The 18,677-nt window shown below is 28.8% G+C and overlaps 2 protein-coding genes, 1 long non-coding RNA gene and 1 pseudogene across 7 annotated transcripts in view; 1 reads left to right on the top strand and 3 right to left on the bottom strand.

The window, feature by feature from the left end:
- LOC142334081 (uncharacterized) overlaps positions 1-18,677 on the bottom strand; it is a 211,038-nt gene that overhangs the window by 102,464 nt on the left and 89,897 nt on the right. The window lies entirely within an intron of this gene.
- Positions 1-18,677, top strand: part of LOC142334083 (endochitinase-like) — an 87,394-nt gene that overhangs the window by 54,999 nt on the left and 13,718 nt on the right. For 4 of the 5 annotated variants that reach the window (XM_075381768.1, XM_075381767.1, XM_075381771.1 and 1 more), the window contains one exon: positions 17,491-17,628. In XM_075381768.1, coding sequence (XP_075237883.1) covers positions 17,491-17,628 — 138 coding nt within the window. Of the gene's footprint in view, positions 1-2,545; positions 2,721-17,490; positions 17,629-18,677 lie in introns of those variants that run through there. The other variant, XM_075381770.1, reaches the window with a different exon arrangement.
- On the bottom strand, positions 489-2,212 carry LOC142333799 (uncharacterized). The gene is made up of 2 exons (XR_012758698.1): positions 1,793-2,212; positions 489-571 (listed from the first exon to the last, which is right to left on the bottom strand). It is a non-coding gene; the product is annotated as an uncharacterized LOC142333799 (long non-coding RNA).
- Positions 8,017-14,513, bottom strand: LOC142333987 (protein toll-like; annotated as a pseudogene).

Below are 18,677 nucleotides of genomic sequence, written 5' to 3'. Positions count from 1 at the left end.
TTAAATTTAGTGAACTAAGGATGTACTTTATTAAGTTGGTGTTTTATCCTTGTTATGTGTACTAAGTATGCCTTCTAAAAGCTCTTTGAAAGTGTCTGGTATTAAAGTTTTCTCCAGCAGTTATAAAATACCTGAAATCAGAAACAACTGTGGCAAGTTCTCAGCCTGTAATGCCCTGGGACTGGACAGAAATATTTAAAATCTTTTCAAATGAAAAAGACATATGAGTAGCTTATAAGTTGTATTTTATATTTGAGTAGATTTAAATTGTGTGTTGTGAATGAATGTGGAAACACCTGCACCCTCTTCCATCATTTTGTGTTGAGTTGAACACAGAATGTAATTAAAATTTTAATTATTTACTGAGAGCTTTTGGTAAGACTTTTTCTTGCTTGTCTACAATCTCAATTTTGTTCTTTTCATCTGAAATGAACAAAACTTTGAAATTTTCTTGTTAAAAGACTTTAACTTCGTCCATTACTAAAAGATTTTCTTTTTACAGGTTATTTTATTCTTAGCTAAGCCACTGACCTTTGTTTTCTTTCCTCCTTGTCTGCAAGTTTTGTTTTTGCTGAAAGAAGCATGTAATTTCTATTACTTATTTATAAATAATTTTTAGTCGATTTTAATAAATTATAATAATTCAAATTAAATTAATAACAGTATTTATGCCCTTTATCTACAGTAAGTTGTTTCAGTTTTTCGTTAATATAATTAATTAGTGAAATTTTAGTTATAAGTGGCATTATTTAATTTTTTTTCTTTCTATGAGTAAAGAAAATCTTCATATAATAAAAAAAAAAAAGCGTTTTAGTGGATTTATGAAATTTTATTCAATGTAAAATTAAATTACATAATTTTTCTGATTTACTATTTAGTAATAAAATCGTGCAATATTTTGATTAATTAATTTGTTTTTTTATCATGATACAAAAGAAATTATAAAATTTATCATTTTTTACTTTAGTTTCTAGATCAATAATTGTTTTGTTGAATATCTAATTTTTTCCCTTAATGTGCATGTCGCAATCTGTTCAACTAGTGATCAATAAGCATCCCCCTTAATGGCCCAATGAGATGAGATGAGGATGATATGTATGACATGTAAATTAGGTGCAGTCTTGTTACAGACTCAGGCAGACAATTCCTGAGACATGTGGTTAATTGAACCCTAACCACTAAAGTGCACCAGAATCCGCTGTCTAATATTCAACTTCACATAAAATCAACTATCTTTTACCAGAATTTGAACCTCAGAACCATCAACTTTAAAAAGTCAGCTGTTAAATAACTGATTTGCGACAAGCTAACCGCTAGACTAGCCCGAAGGGTTAAATATTTAATGTGTATATAACTCAAAATAAATTAATATGAATTATATAACACTTTATGATGCTATGTGATGTATCAATATTTCATTAACAGTAACTCAGATTAGAGAGCTATTTTCTTTAAAAAAAAAAAAAAAAAAAAAAAAACATTAATATTGCTAAAAAAAATTTTATTTTATTTCCTTAAATTTATTGAGGTTGTTGCTGACATTGTTGTTGCATGTTCTTGTGCATTTACAGCCTGTTCTTTTTAAAAACAATCGGTGCAAGAGAAAAGAATTCTTGTACCCGATCAGGCTTGGCAATATAGAATCACCTTGATCTTCTTTTGTAGAAACTAAAAAAGAAATAATTTGTAAAACATAGCACTAGTTATATAATTGGCAATATGGTTCAAGCTTTGTTTAATATAGCAATAAAAAATAAGAGTTGTTTATTTCGCAGTACGTCTAATACATTACCTAATATTTTAGGTCAGTTCATCCATTCCTTAACCCACCGGGTTGGTCTAGTGGTTAACGCGTCTCCCCAAATCAGCTGATTTGGAAGTCGAGAGTTACAGCGTTCAGTCCTAGTAAAGCCAGTTATTTTTACATGGATTTGAATACTAGATCGTGGATACCGGTGTTCTTTGGTAGTTGGGTTTCAATTAACCACACATCTCAGGAACGGTTGAACTGAGAATGTACACGACTACACTTCATTTACACTCATACATATCATCCTCTGAAGAATTATCTAAGCGGTAGTTACCGGAGGCTAAACAGGGAAAAGAAAAAAAAGTTCATCCATTCCTTTAGTTTCTGATTCATAAAAATTAAAATTAGTACATTATGATAACTAAACAGTAAGAGCAATGCGATTATTTGGAAAACAGGAAATATATATCTCTTTATATTTCATTATTGATGATGTAAAATACTTGGCATTGGCAAGGCAATTGGTTGATATAGCAGATTGAAAGTACAAGGAGATTGTAAAATATACTCCGTAAAATATCGATTGAGACTTTGTTATTCTTTTAATATAATTGATATTATAGTAATTAATTATTTCAAAAAGTTAATATTAAAATATAGTGTCATGGTCGTTATTTGCGACGACTTAAGTGTTAATATATAAATGTAAAGGTGAAAAAACCCTCATCGATATTTCAACGAGGTTTAGTTTAAGCTATTTCGATATATCGTTTTCATTAGAAAAATACTACCTCATAGACAGAAGCTTCGGATGTTTGATTTGTTTCAAGTTTGTTGACAGTAAATGGATTATAAAAAAATAAATCCTAAAAAGTTGCAGAAAAAATATAATTTAACTGCTTTAGGACTGTTTTTCCAGCTGGAAACAGCGTAAAATCATCTGTTGTAGTTTATGTTACAGTTACCGAAGGTAAGCGATCTTTCTCTAAATAATCTAGCCTATAAGGAATTAGAATTCTCTGAAATTGAAATGCCTGATTTGTTTGTTGTATGTTTTTGAAGTAATTCTATTGTGTGTTATTAAAATAACTCGTGTTTCCCTAAGGAGAGGATGTTAATAGCGATAGTTCTGAATACTTTTATTTCGTTAAATTACTTGTTAGTCATCAGGCTTATGATTTTTTGTAGATTTTCAATCATTTGATTGGTCGATACACTTAATTACTTTCTACTATCTGTGACTCTCTTAGCCAAAGCATTCCTATCGTGTGGTATATTCTCAATTTTCTGTTTAATATATTTCAATCTCTATCTCTGTGCTGTTGTACCTTCTGAACTTCCTTTGTGAATTAAATTCAATGACTGGGTGCTTTAAATATATGGCCTACCACCCTTGCTTTTCTTTTTACAGGATTCTGCCCCAAATTTGCCGTAAACCCATCATCTTGTATTTTACTAGTCCATCTTATTTTTAACATTTATGAAATTTGGTACTTACGTATTAACGCCACCACAGCTACAGCTTTATTTAAAAACAAACTAGTCAATCGGATTTCGGTGGAAAATGGGCCGATATAGAGTTTAACATAGATTCAAAACAGTCTCTTTATTAATTTTAATAAATGGTTATTTATATAATTTAACCAAACTTAACCTACGCTCGCTTCGCTTGCTAACCTTGACTAATTAACTGGAGTGTTTTGATTATTTAAATAATAAATAATTGCAATAATTACTGAATTTATTAAATAAATACTCAAAAAATGACGGTGGTAATTATTCAAGGTTAGCGAGCGAAGGTTAAGTTTGGTTAAATTATATTTATAAAATAAGTAAAGAGACTGTTCATTTTCCACCGAAATCCGATTGACTACTTTGCTTTTAAATAAAGCTGTAGCTGCGGTGGCGTTAATACGTAAGTACCTGAAATTTTCATTTTGGAAATTAAATTAAAACTTACTGATTAAATTCAGTGGTTTTTTACATATATATATATATATTGCTCATTGTTGTTTATCCCAGTATTTTATTTATTGGAGAAATAACTTATTCTAATAGATTAGATTTCTTAGCACCATCTAAAAAACAGCACATTGCTAGGGATGTGATCAGTGTATGTTAACACATTCTCTAAAATTGAAGTAGTTCATTTGGACATTATTCATAATTCCTCTTTGTCAGCAAGTTTTGTTTTTGCTGAATCATGTAATTTCTATTACTTATTTATAAATAATTTTTAGTCTGTTTTAATAAATTATAATAATTCAAATTAAATTAATAACAGTATTTATGTCCTTTATCTACAGTAAGTTGTTTCAGTTTTTCGTTAATATAATTAATTAGTGAAATTTTAGTTATAACTGGCATTCTTTAATTTTTTTTTCTTTCTATGAGTAAAGAAAATCTTTATATAATAAAAAAAAAAAAAAGTTTTAATGGATTTATGAAATTTTATTCAATGTAAAATTAAATTACATAATTTTTCTGATTTACTATTTAGTAATAAAATCGTGCAATATTTTGATTAATTAATTTGTTTTTTTATCATGATACAAAAGAAATTATAAAATTTATCATTTTTTACTTTAGTTTCTAGATCAATAATTGTTTTGTTGAATATCTAATTTTTTCCCTTAATGTGCATGTCGCAATCTGTTCAACTAGTGATCAATAAGCATCCCCCTTAATGGCCCAATGAGATGAGATGAGGATGATATGTATGACATGTAAATTAGGTGCAGTCTTGTTACAGACTCAGGCTGACAATTCCTGAGACATGTGGTTAATTGAACCCTAACCACTAAAGTGCACCAGTATCCGCTGTCTAATATTCAACTTCACATAAAATCAACTATCTTTTACCAGAATTTGAACCTCAGAACCATCAACTTTAAAAAGTCTTTATCATTAATATTGCTAAAAATTTTTTTATTTTATTTCCTTAAATTTATTGAGGTTGTTGTTGCATGTTCTTGTGCATTTACAGCCTGTTCTTTTAAAAAAAAAATCTGTGCAAGAGCAAAGAATTCTTGTACCTGATCAGGCTTGGCAATATAGAATCACCTTGATCTTCTTTTGTAGAAACTAAGAAAGAAATAATTTGTAAAACATAGCACTAGTTATATAATTGGCAATATGGTTCAAGCTTTGTTCAATATAGTAATAAAAAATAGAGTTGTTGTAGATATTTTATTTCTTAATCGCTTTTTCTTTTTTTAAAACTCACAAAACTACAGTTGTTACTGAGATTAGTCTTCAAAAACTGGAAAACTAAAAAAAAGGTATCCTTCTTGACTACTTTTTAACGTTACTGATTTTAGCTGTGTGTAAAACACACAAAAGATTGCAAAAGACGCCCTCTCAATTGTCTTTTCCTACATTCCTTACCAGTTTTGAGTATTACCATCAGTGTTTTTAAATTGCAACATATTGGTTTTGTAATTTATAACCATAAAATGACATTTTCATCAATAAACTGATCATATAAAAATATGGAACATTTTCCTCTTTACCTTTCATCCTTACATAAATTAGTAGTAGTAATACCTTGTTATTTTCATTTAAAGAATCATCTACTGTAGCGTAGTTTCATCGGACAGGGATTTAATTGCAATAAATAGTACTTGTTCCAAGTTAAAATATTTCCTTCATTATTTAAGTTGAGATCTCTGGTAACATTAAAAAGTGAAAATATATTTTTTATTTGAAGACTAGTAAAAGGTTTTGAGAGTATAACGTTTACACGTGCCTGCTTCTTAAGTTCTTTTATTCTAATAATATGTATTGTAGTATTACTAAAAGTGATTTGTAATTTTTAAAAATAGAAAAGTTAAGACAAAAGATTACATGATCGTACATAGAAAGTGTTATTTTAAAGGAATGTTGAAGTGGACTGCCATTTTGTGTAGCAGATGTATATTATAATAATATTACTATTACAATTAAATATCGAAAAAGTATGTATGTTCACATATGTTTGAACGATAAGAAGTTTAACTAATTGCTAAGTAAACTTAATAATTAAATTCTTTATTTACTTATGTAGTTAAAGTTCTGAATGACTTCCGACATGAAATGTTTATAATGATTAATTAGCAGCGATTCTAACGACTTGTCTATTTCATGGATTAAGTTATAACTAATTAGTGATGTAGCAGGACACATCCAAATTCAGTTTGTATCCAGTTTAATGTATCATTACTTTTCTATATTCATGTTACCAGTGTTCTTGAACTGGTCACGATTTAATTAATTGATTTATATAACAAATGTCAACCTGAAAATTGGTGGCTACCAAGGTGATCACTGTTTTATTGTAACTAAAAAATACGTTGCTGAATAATCTTAAATTTAAAAAAATATAATTGTAGTTACATGAGCTAAGTAATTTATATTTCATTAATATTAATATAGTATAAGGATTCATTTATTTAGCTCATATTATGTGAAATAATTACAATTGATTATAGTCATATAGCATATAGTTAGAATAGATCTATCTATTGCACAGATACTGGAAATGATTCACACCATCGCTTTTGGTGATGGAAATAATATATTGCTTTCAATCTTAATGTAAATTAGTAATAAATTAAAGATTTGCAGGCTGGAAATTGTTTTATTTGTAAAGCAATGTTAAAAAAAGGGTTAAATGTTTATTATTGTAATATTCTAGAATTACATTTATCATATAGTAGTAAGTAATGTGAAGATACCGAGCATTCTCATATTCTCATTCATATCAACCATTCCTATCCTATCCGGCTTCAAATTTAGAAAAAGCTTTTTAAGATCTTCACAGGTTTCAGAAACCTCCATGCCTGCATCTGAATAGAGGCAGTATTGACCTCAGGATGTTTCCTAGAAACAAATTAGGAATTTCCTGCTCTCCAGAAAATAAATGATTTAATGTATGTAATTCTGCAGTATTTGCAGTACAATACTCCCAAGTAAGATGTCAGAGAATATGAGTTATTTTACACTTAGTGACCTTCATGTAACAAACCGCTACATTATCCTCAACTCAATACACTGTGGATACTGAAAGATTCATATTTCCTTATGTATTAATAAAGCAAGAGTACTTTAAAGTACAATGATGTGTGATTTTTAGACATGATGGTGAGGAATAATTGCATTATTTAATTAATAGGGGCTCTTAGATATAAAATAATGATAGTTTTAAATGGCCGCCACATATTTGTTTCTAGAAGTCACAGTTATTACTGATAATTAATATCAATCAACTAATTAAAATACTATTACTAATAATAATAATAGTATCAGTGTTAATTAAGTATTTAAACATTTCACATATAAACATACAAATGTTTAACTTGATTGGTAAGTAAAGTATTTAATTATTATGTTTAATTAAATTTCCTGTTATACAAACATATTCAAGCATTACATGTTTGAATTCAGTTCAATGGAAATTAGTTAATTGTGACAGGATTAAACTTGAAAAAAAAGCTTAGTTTTTCAACTACTAAAGTATTGTAATTAATTTTTTGCCAAAGATGTGTTGTTTTCTTTACCTAAATAGAAGAAATATCTAAGTATTAAGAAATGAGATTTCTGGGATAAAATAATATTTTTTCTGGGTGCTGCCCCAGGACTCATAGTTTGATAAATCAGATACATAAAGGTTGTAATATTTTATTTCTGCTAAGCAAATGATCCCAGATATTTGGAGTCAGCATTAGTTTTACAAGGTTAATTTTTCTGCTTTATCACCCTTTCTCTATGGCTTGTAATAGTTGATTAAAGAATAAAAAATGAAATATTGATAGCAATTTTATTAGAAATTTTACAATTATGTTTCATTTAAGTTCTAAAATGAGCTTATCGTATTGTATTACTTACATAGACAATTATTATTGTAAAATCAGTCTTAAAATAAATTTTAGTTGTAAATTACAAGAATATATCTCATATTTTTAACTTATAGTCAGGTTTAATTTATCCATTAGCAGATTGACAATATAAAATTTAAAAAAGTATACTTTATGCCTATATTAAAAATGTGGCTTATCATAAATATATCATATTAAAAATTATGACTTGCAGAACTAAATAATAAATTACTATACATATGTAATAAATTAGATCTAACTAACATTAAGTAAAATTTTTCTTTCTTTTATTTTTGTTTACATTTGTACAAATGATTAAATCTAAAATTCCTAAGGTTCATCTATAAATATACTTAAATAAAACTTAAAAAGTTGTTTAATCTAATTCCTGTCTTAGATCTTAAACTCTATATGAGCAACATTCTCTAAATGATGTACGTTACTTATTTTTAATTTATTTGAGAATTATGGTACCTAAACACTAAATACTATGCGCACTGACTTATGATTTCTGACCATTTTGTTTAAACGATGGTGTTTGGTCAATGAAACTGTTTGCTGGTGGGGACGAATTAGGAACTGAATCTTTTATGAGATCATCTTTATCGATACTTAGTACCGGTATATTTTGCTGCCTTGTTAAATTTCTTTGGAAAAGAGGTGGTATATTCCTTTTGATAAGTCGGTAGGATGAGGTAAAGTAAATCGAAGCTTATCCCAAAACCAAGGTCACCCCATTTTAGGTATGTGCTCATTGATACATATGCTTTAAGTTCAGGATCTAAATTATCAGCCGGGCCAACATCACCGTAAAGTATGACAATTACTCTTGCTCTTCCCATACTCAACGCTTGGGAATGTGCTGTTTTGAATTCCATTTTCCCCCAAACGCTTTCTAGAAAGTTAGGTGACAACACAACAATAGTTCTACGTGAATATTCAACTGACCGTGCTATTTGACTTGGTATATAATCACCTATAATCCAATCTCTATAATGTAAATGTAACTTAAATTTAGGGGTGCCATTCTCTAGCCCTGGAACCAAATGTTTTATCGCAAAATCTTCATCTCGATGAGAATAACTTATGAAACCATCATACAGCTTATCACGATCTAGTTCATCTTCAGTAACAAGCCAAAGAAACATCTGATGTGCATAAAGCCAAACTTTTATTTCTTGATTATATCGATAGTAGAGAGCTATAAGAAGACCTACTATGAGCCCAAGAATAGCCGTAAGAATGCTAATAATAATTATTACGCCTGCTGTAGATGTGGGACAAATTTCATTTACTGTTAATTCTGATATAGATTTTCCTCCCAAGCAAGTTACATTATTCAGATTGTCGATCTGAAATATAAAAACAATAGACAGATTAATAATCATATTTAAAAGATATTAAGACAGAAAAAATCTTGTAAATTAAGAAGTCATTTAATAAAAATCAGTTAATCAAATGAATTATATATCGCTATAAACTTAGTTATTTTCAAAAGATATAATTTGTGATTTTTAAATAATTTTTAAAATTATTCTTTATAAAAAAAACATATACTTACTAGAAGTCATCCACAAAGGACATTAAAGTTCGGTTTTTGGTGGTCAGTTTGTGACCATTTTAGGAGATAGTCAGTTTAACACTAGTAAAATGCATTCTACGTTTTACTAATGTAAAATCATTCTACATTTATAAAACTTCCTATGCGTGCACTGACTTATGATTTCTGCTGATTTTGGCTAACCATTTTGTATAATTGATTGTGTACTCGATAAAAATGTTTACCGGTGGGGATAAATTAGGATCTCAACCTTTTATGAAATCATCTTTATACTTTAAACCGGTGTATTTTGCTGCCTTGTTAAATTTCTTTGGAAAAGAGATATTTCTAGGCAGTGTATGTTTCTATTTGAACTCTCCTAATGTGCCATAGGCTTGGGGTTCATGTCTAAGCCAGCTATAAATTTTGAAAAACTGTACCTATAAAGCAGCTTGTCGTGATTGACTGACTTGACTGATAACTGATTTATCAATGCCCAACAAAACTAGTGAAGATAAATTAATGAAAAATTGTATTCAAGTTTTTTTTATACTGTGTAAGTGCACATTAAGAAAGGATTTTTTTAAATTCTGGGTTTAAAGGGTTAAAATGGAGTACAATGAAATTTTTACTATTTTTTTTAATTTCTCAGTAACAAATGAAGATATCAACTTGATTTTTGGCACGTGAACTTATGTGTGTGTGTAATAATCTTCATGTGAATATCTAAAAACCAATTTTTAGATTTTTTGCAAAGGGATGAAGAAAGTTAAAAAATTTTGAAAAATGATTCCAAATTTTTCCCATTTCTGATTAGACAATATATTAAGTAGATTTGGGCTTGCAATTATTCTTCAGATAATTTCTAAAGACCATTTTTGGTGTTTTTTTTATTTTCGATTTTTAAGGGATTTGTTCGTGTACTATTGGTAGCTCAACCAATAGCCACGGTTACTGTAGTGCGACCCAGCTGGCTGCACCTGCCTCCAGTTACTTGGCCAAAAAACACTTAAGAAAAATAAGAAACAAAATATGATAACCTCCTAGTGGTGTTTGTAGGGTAATACTAAGAACCAGACTAAATATGGATGGATATAACTACTATTTTTAAGATGAAGGCTGACTATTTTGAAACCCACACTCTTCAAATCGCTCAGAGTTTTGGGTCCTGTACTGACTAAACTGTGCTTTGAAGAAATTTACCTACCATATAATGATATTTTTTTGTAAACTGAACGAGGTTTAAGTTTTATTTATCAGTATTATTCTCGCAAGCATGAGGATATCGAAGCACATTGGGGGTCCTGGCTAGACGATTGGGTAAGAAAAGTGAGCCCTGACCAGCTAGTTTTTTTTTTTTTACATAATCTTATTCCAACTTATACCCGAGTAAATAATTGCAGTTAATTTATTCAGTCCAGTAAAAATGATGGTGTCTTTCCTTAATTTGAAGTTTTAGTCCAGTACCTTTGATTTCCTACATTAACTAATGTAAGAATTCAATTTTTATTTTAAGTACATTTTCATGAAATTCAGTAAATTTCAATATACTGTTATAAAATATTTCTCCAGACTAAAGGAAATATTTATTAAATATAAGGGTTCATTATGAATTTGTGTAATTTTTAATTACTGATATGGTGATACGATCCCAAATCTATTGCTTCTTAATGTTTAGAGACTATAACTGACTCTACTTCATTTTATAATGGTTATTTTTTTATTTGACTTTTTTCTGGGTGAAAAACGCTTCGGCATTATCGTCACCTGAATTTTATACTGATGAGTCGATTCTGTTCTCATATGCAATATTTTGATCAAGTTTTATGTAAATCAGATCAAACTATGAAAAAACATCCCCTGTTACCATCTTTCTCTATTTCATCACATTCTGTTTTCAAATAAAGTTTTGTTTTTATTAAGTATTTTTAGTAACTGTAATTATTGTGATAGTTTCAGGAAAGACTTCTTACATTTCTGGCCTCAGAAAATATCCATTATAATTTTTTTTTGTGTAAATTTACCTTAATGTTTGGTTTTGAAGTAGCTGAATGATACATATTCAATATCCAGTGTTTATTTTCAGAAGTTTTATGACAAATCTGTGTCGATTACCACCGACAGTACGATTAAGAAATTTATTCCCTCTTGGTTATATCAGTCAAGAAATGTCAAGGCTAATCCACCCTTTGTTTTCCTCATTCATTGATCAGGGAAAGTCATCATACAAAACTTATTGTACCGATAATGTTCAATAAAAATTATGTATATGTGAAATTTTGAAATCTAATGAATGAGATGACCTTCATATTTCATCAGTAATGATTTGTCTAACCTTACAAAATTTCAGTGTTGATTTCTTGCTTCAGTTCTTTAATACAAGAAAAGATCATTCAAAACAATCTCTTTTCAGTCTGATAAATTTCAGTGTAGCTTTATTGAATATGTTTTATTAATTCTCACATTTTATTTATATTCTTATCACCATATACTTTACCTTTATAAATTTTTATAGTGTGAATTTTTCTTGCGTTAAAATTTAATTACAATTCATGTTTGGCCAAATTTTTTTATATTTTCAATAAATATTAAAATTATATTGTATTGTATTAAAATATTATATTGTGGAGCTAAACGGGAAGTAATTGAATTATCTCATTGGTGGAAGCATAACCAACAAGTGTAAATGTTATTTTCTTTCTAAACAGCTTTCATTTTATACAAAATTTCTAATTTCTCTCAACTTAATTGCTTTTAATTATTCAAAATTTAATTTTATGATTCTCACATTGCCTTTTATTTGGAGTGAAGACAAGTAATTCGTTTTTCTTAGACAAGTTTTTTTTTTAACTTTTTTAGAAACGTATTTTTGTACCATTTTTTTTTTTGTCTTCAGTCATTTGACTGGTTTTATGCGGCTCTCCAAGATTCCCTATCTAGTGCTAGTCGTTTCATTTCAGTATACCCCCTACATCCTACATCCCTAACAATTTGTTTTACATATTCCAAACGTGGCCTGCCTACACAATTTTTTCCTTCTACCTGTCCTTCCAATATTAAAGCGACTATTCCAGGATGCCTTAGTATGTGGCCTATAAGTCTGTCTCTTCTTTTAACTATCTTTTTCCAAATGCTTCTTTCTTCATCTATTTGCCGCAATACGTCTTCATTTGTCACTTTATCCACCCATCTGATTTTTAACATTCTCCTATAGCACCGCATTTCAAAAGCTTCTAATCTTTTCTTCTCAGATACTCCGATTGTCCAAGCTTCACTTCCATATAAAGCAACACTCCAAACATACACTTTCAAAAATTTTTTCCTGACATTTAAATTAATTTTTGATGTTAACAAATTATATTTCTGACTGAAGGCTCGTTTCGCTTGTGCTATTTCGCCTTTTATATCGCTCCTGCTTCGTCCATCTTTAGTAATTCTCCTTCCCAAATAACAAAATTCTTCTACCTCCATAATCTTTTCTCCTCCTATTTTCACATTCATTGGTACATCTTTGTTATTTCTAATACATTTCATTACGTTTGTTTTGTATTTGTTTATTTTCACGCAATAGTTGTTGCGTAGGACTTCCATCTATGCCGTACATTGTTTCTTCTAGATCCTTTTTACTCTCGGCTAGAATTACTATATCATCAGCAAATCGTAGCATCTTTATCTTTTCACCATGTACTGTTACTCTGAATCTAAATTGTTCTTTAACATCATGAACTGCTAGTTCCATGTAAAGATTAAAAAGTAACGGGGACAGGGAACATCCTTGTCGGACTCCCTTTCTTATTACGGCTTCTTTCTTATGTTCTTCAATTGTTACTGTTGCTGTTTGGTTCCTGTACATGCTAGCAATTGTTCTTCTATCCCTGTATTTGAACCATAATTTTTTTAAAATGCTGAACATTTTATTCCAGTCTACGTTATCGCATGCTTTTTCTAGGTCTATAAACGCCAAGTATGTTGGTTTGTTTTTCTTTAATCTTTCTTCTACTATTAATCTGAGGCCTAAAATTGCTTCCCTTGTCCCTATACTTTTCCTTAAACCAAATTGGTCTTCTCCTAACCCTTCTTCCACTCTCCTCTCAATTCTTCTGTATAGAATTCTAGTTAAGATTTTTGATGCATGACTAGGTAAACTAATTAGTTAAACTGTATTCTGTATTCTTCACATTTATATGCCCCTGCTTTCTTTGGTATCATGACTATAACGCTTTTTTTGATGTCTGACGGAACTTTTTCATAAATATTACACACCAGCTTGTATAATCTATCAATCGCTTCCTCACCTGCACTGCGCAGTAATTCTACAGGTATTCCGTTTATTCCAGGAGCCTTTCTGCCATTTAAATCTTTTAATGCTCTCTTAAATTCAGATCTCAGTATTGTTTCTCCCATTTCATCCTCCTCAACTTCCTCTTCTTCCTTTATAACATCAATTTTAGTACAATTTGTCTAATTACTGTATTTTATAGTCAACAAGTGTGAAAATCATTAAATAAAATATTTATTATTAAATGTACAATCATTATGGCTATACTTAAAATAATTTATTCTGATACGTACTGTTATATTAGGCGATAAGCCGGTCAAAGTTATTTGTGAAATGTTATTTGAGGGAAGTGATAAAGTCGTGATATACTTGAAACCTTCATCTAATTCTAGTGGCAGTGATGATAAATAATTTTTTGCTAAATATAGCTCAGTATGATTAACATTTTTATATGATTTAGTGTACAATTGTAATATTCCAAGAAGAAAGTTTCGAGGGGAAAGTTTTTATCCTTAGTTCAGTGCAATCGATAATCAATCCTTCCTCTTGCGGGCGGTAGAAACATTTCCATTCTTTTGGACATTTAGTACTAGATTCGTTTATTATTTTGACTTAATTCACATGTTAGAAGTTTTGATGGCACCATATTCCAGTACAAACCTTCTAATTGCATTGGTCCAGAACAAATTATTTAATTATAAATTAATTATAACTGTATTCTGTATTCTTCACATTTATCTGCCCCTGCTTTCTTTGGTATCATGACTATTAAGCTTTTTTTGATGTCTGACAGAACTTTTTCATAAATATTACATTTATTTGATTATTTGAAATGATATCAATCAAATAATAAGCTTCTGGTGTTAGAGTTCCCTCAAAAAACTTTTTAAGGTGATAATTTCTACTGTCACATAATAATGGATTTCCAATCAGATTAATTCTAGCACTATGATTTTCTAATGTTTTGTAATGGTGTGAAGTTGATGAATTCGATTCATATTGTGCAAGTGCCAGTGCCAGTAATTCCATCGGCTGAAGATCAATCACTGAAATATTGTTGTATGATAAATCAACTGTTACATAATTCATTGAGCGAAAATGAAGATCATTAGCCTAAAAAAAATTATAATTTAACGTAAATATGTTAATTTATAACAAAATAGTTTATTAATATTAAAATATGACATAGAAAGACGTTCAGTCAGAGAAATATATTTATAATAGTAGTGACAACCACAACCTTATGAACCACCAGATGGTAATTAACACAAGACTGTTAAATTGGAGCCATGAGAAAGCAAATAATGCCTTCTATAACACAGGAAGTATTTCAGTTCTCAAATCATCTTCATTAAATAGTACTGATGTTATAACAAGTTACTAATGTTTTATTCTTAACTATATACATTTTATAATATTTGGCTAAGAACACATTATCCTGGTACGATAAGCGCTAATTACATTTTAAAGTGAGTTGTTGTTTTATTGAATAGTATTAAAATTGATAAATCGCTATTTAAATAAAAGATATTTACCAAAGCTATATTGCTTTCCCCACATCAACAACCAACTCTATGATCTTTTAAGGAAAAATAATACTTTTTATATTGCGCCTACTTGTGTGCTCACAGTTTATTGTTTTATCTAATTATCTATAAAGGATTATTTCTGTCGCTTAATTAGTAATGTCAATATTGCATTCAGTGTATATCTATTTTATTGCCAACTCTAATAAAAAATTCACTAGGTGATTCATAACTATCTCTGCTCATCTGTCATACCCTTATTCTTTAGCATTTTGATTTTATATTTTCTGTATACGCAGTTTATTGTTTAATCTGTTCTAAAAATTTTAAGTATTAAGTTTGTTTTATCTTTTGTAATACTTATTTAAACATTGACATCTGGATAATTTATCTTTTAATTTAATTCACTTTCTTAGTTAAAAAAAGAAGTAGGGTTATGTTATTAACTGACCAAGGCTTAGCTTTTCAGAAATTTAATAGTCTTAGCAGTATTTTTGGCATATTCAATTCCTTTATTCAGTTTATTGATAATGAAAACATCATTAATGTTATTTTTTTTATGGATATAGGCCTTTATTTATTTATAGAACTAGAATCTTTTTCGTTAATTAAATCATTAAAACAACTAAAATCTATCTTTACATTGTAACTTATTTTTCTGTTTACTGTTTAGAACTATCGTATGGTCTAAATGCTCTGGTTGTAATTTAAAACAAGGTTATCTTATCTCTTTTAAACAAATAGTCTGCAAATGATCTTAAACTTATGTTGGCCTCAAAGTAATATTAACTTGTGATTTTTATCCCTGACTATTCTGTAGGATTTTATACTTATTTATTTTATTATTGTTATTTGGTAAATTTATATTCCTGTCACCGGATAAGATAAATTTTTTTTTAAGGCTGAGTAATAATGATTACAATTAAAAAACAAGAATTATTTTGACAATCGATTCAATCTGTAAAGCGGTTGAGACAGAAAAAATATGAAAAATAAACTGCAGTTTTTTAATTTTATTACCTAACTCAGAAGATTTAAATTTTCTTCGATCTAAACTAAGGTTCTCCTCATAAAACTGTTATATTCAGTTTCTGTACTTAATGAATATAATTTTTTATCTGGATGGTGAGCTTCATTCAAATATTCATATTTCCAATAAAACAATTTTTTGATGTTCTTTTGTTAGAATAAAAAATGAAAAATCAAACGTTTTTCTTAGATTTTTTGAATCAAACAAATTGAACTTGGAATTTTCCTTAAGTTATATTGATTTTGATTCACCTTGTTTCTGAGTTGTCTACTACCTTCAGTTTCACTGTTACTATTCACTAACTAAATCATCAGTTTTATTTAAAAATTGGTCTCTTTTGTCATATGCTCTTTATGCATTTTTGTTTCATACCCTTTTTAGTTAATGAAAGATTTTGACTGAGAAGCCCAAAATATACCCTAGTAACCCGGTAATATTCTAATCTATAGTGGCCATAATAAACACCATATTAGGGAAACTGTTTAAACATTGGTCATAGGACTTTTCTCTAGTCTTTACCTTCTTTTATTCTGCTGGACTAAGTTGTCTGTTTTTAAACTGATTATGCATCTGATGTAAACAGGTGCATCTCTACTTTTTACTACTTGATTATTTTAATATCTGATTTAGGCATCTTCTGAAATATTCTTTTTGTTGAAGATATCTTTTGTTAGTTGATAGGCTTATTTTAATATTCTCATTCGCGCTTGATTGGCTTTTTTTATCTAAACCATTAATTTGGGTTATTTCTCCCATATATTTAAATTTGTTGAATTTATTGATTTTCCCATATTTTGTTATTTTGCAACTTTAGGGAATCTTGGATGGTTATGAATTCTGTCTTTTTGGTAAATGTTTTTAGCCGTAGTCTGCGATTAATTAGATTCTAATTTGAAGTCCTTTTGAAAGGATTTTGTATGTCATAGGTAAGAGGTTAATCCTTTTGTAGTTATTTACTTCTGTATCATTTTCATATTTGTGTAGTGGATGTATTAATGGAATTTTTTTGAGTTTTCCATATCTCTTTCTTAAGTTTTTTCTTTGCTGTTTGCATGATTCTTTTGTAATTCTGCTGCAATCAAGCCATCACCTGTTACCTTGTTTATTTTCTTGATGAGTTTGTCTATTTTTATTTCCTTATGTGTTTTTGATTTGTCAGTTCATATTGCTGAATTTTGGAATTGAAATCTTACCTTAGGTTCCTCGTAGTTTAATAGTTTTTCAAAGTACTTGCTAGAATTTTGTTGCTGTCTTTAGCATTTTTAACATTTAAATTTGGATGTTAATATTTAACAAAAGAAAGGTTTTTGTGATTTTCTCATGTAAAACCTTGCACATTAAAGTCGTCTAATAATAATAATAATAATAATAATAATAATATAACAGTCGCTGATCTGTTAATGTGTGTTGTAAGTCAATTAGAGTTGCAATTTATTTTAATTTTATAAATTATACAAATAATCATAAACATATTTAATTTGTAGCATTCATATTTTGTTTTGTATTACAGGATTTAGTACAACTGAAAGAGGAACCGCTAGATGTTATTAATGGTGATATTGAAAAAGATCCTTTAGCAATTGAAGAGACCAACTTGGTTAAATTAGAAAATTTTAAAGTTGAAAATGAAAGTGTCACCTTAAAAAAGGTAAAAACTAATTCAGTTTTTAAAAGAATATTGTGAATAAACTTACTTCTCAGATGGCTCAGCAGCTCAATATAAAAATCGTAAAAATTTTGTGAATTTAATGTATGATGAGGATGACTTTGGTCCAGGAGCAGAATGACATTCGTTTGCCACATCACATTAAAAAGTGCATTTGTTGGTTTTGGTGATAGTCTTAAAAGAAAAGATTAACATCAAAAGCAAGTTTACAACGCCCATAGCAAGATCAAGTAACAACAGTCACTCGGCTTTATTATTAGGCTTGGTCAAATATTAAAAATATGAATTTCATATTTGTTTCAAATGAAAAGTATTTAGCAAAACGATGGCAATCTAAGGTACTCAGAAGTTGCGTGCTTTTTTACCAGTCAGGAAAGGATATTTTAAAACAAAAATTATTTCCAGAAATGAAGAATATGAACAACTTAAAGTTTTGCACGAAAGAGAAGTTGGTTTTCCTCAAATTTATGATATAAAAGTTTTTGTCTTGTGCATTATAATGGTGCTTTGTGGTTAGTTTGTGTATTATCTAGAAAAGAATCAACAGAAGAAGCGGAAGTAAGTTTTCCTCACTTTCAAGGTCCATCTCCTTTTTATGTTTTTCCAGCACACAGTGATATTCTAATATTACCTCGACAGGAAATACTAACAGAAGTTAATCCGTAACCTGTTTCTGGACATAGATACACATTATCTGAAAAGGAAATTACTTGGGCAAATGAAAAACTTCATTTGGTATTTCAAATAACCAAATAAACACTTTTAAAATTTAACTCGATACTAGAATGTTTTTGGTATAATTTTTAAGTAGCAATAATTAAAAGCCAATGAAAATATCAGATTACATTTATTAAATCATTATAAAAAATTTAATTATTTAGAAGCATTACTTTGAAAAATTAATTGGTACGTTACCATTCTCTCTTTTTCTGATTAGGTTCTGGAATCGCTGCAAGATATTTCTTCAGATGATGATATATATGAATATAAATGGAGTTTAGTCTTGTACAGTCTCAGGTTGACCATTCCTG

Source organism: Lycorma delicatula, chromosome 13 (genome assembly GCF_047948215.1).
Source record: "Lycorma delicatula isolate Av1 chromosome 13, ASM4794821v1, whole genome shotgun sequence".
NCBI lineage: Eukaryota > Metazoa > Arthropoda > Insecta > Hemiptera > Fulgoridae > Lycorma > Lycorma delicatula.
This window is presented reverse-complemented; position numbering and strand designations above follow the sequence as displayed.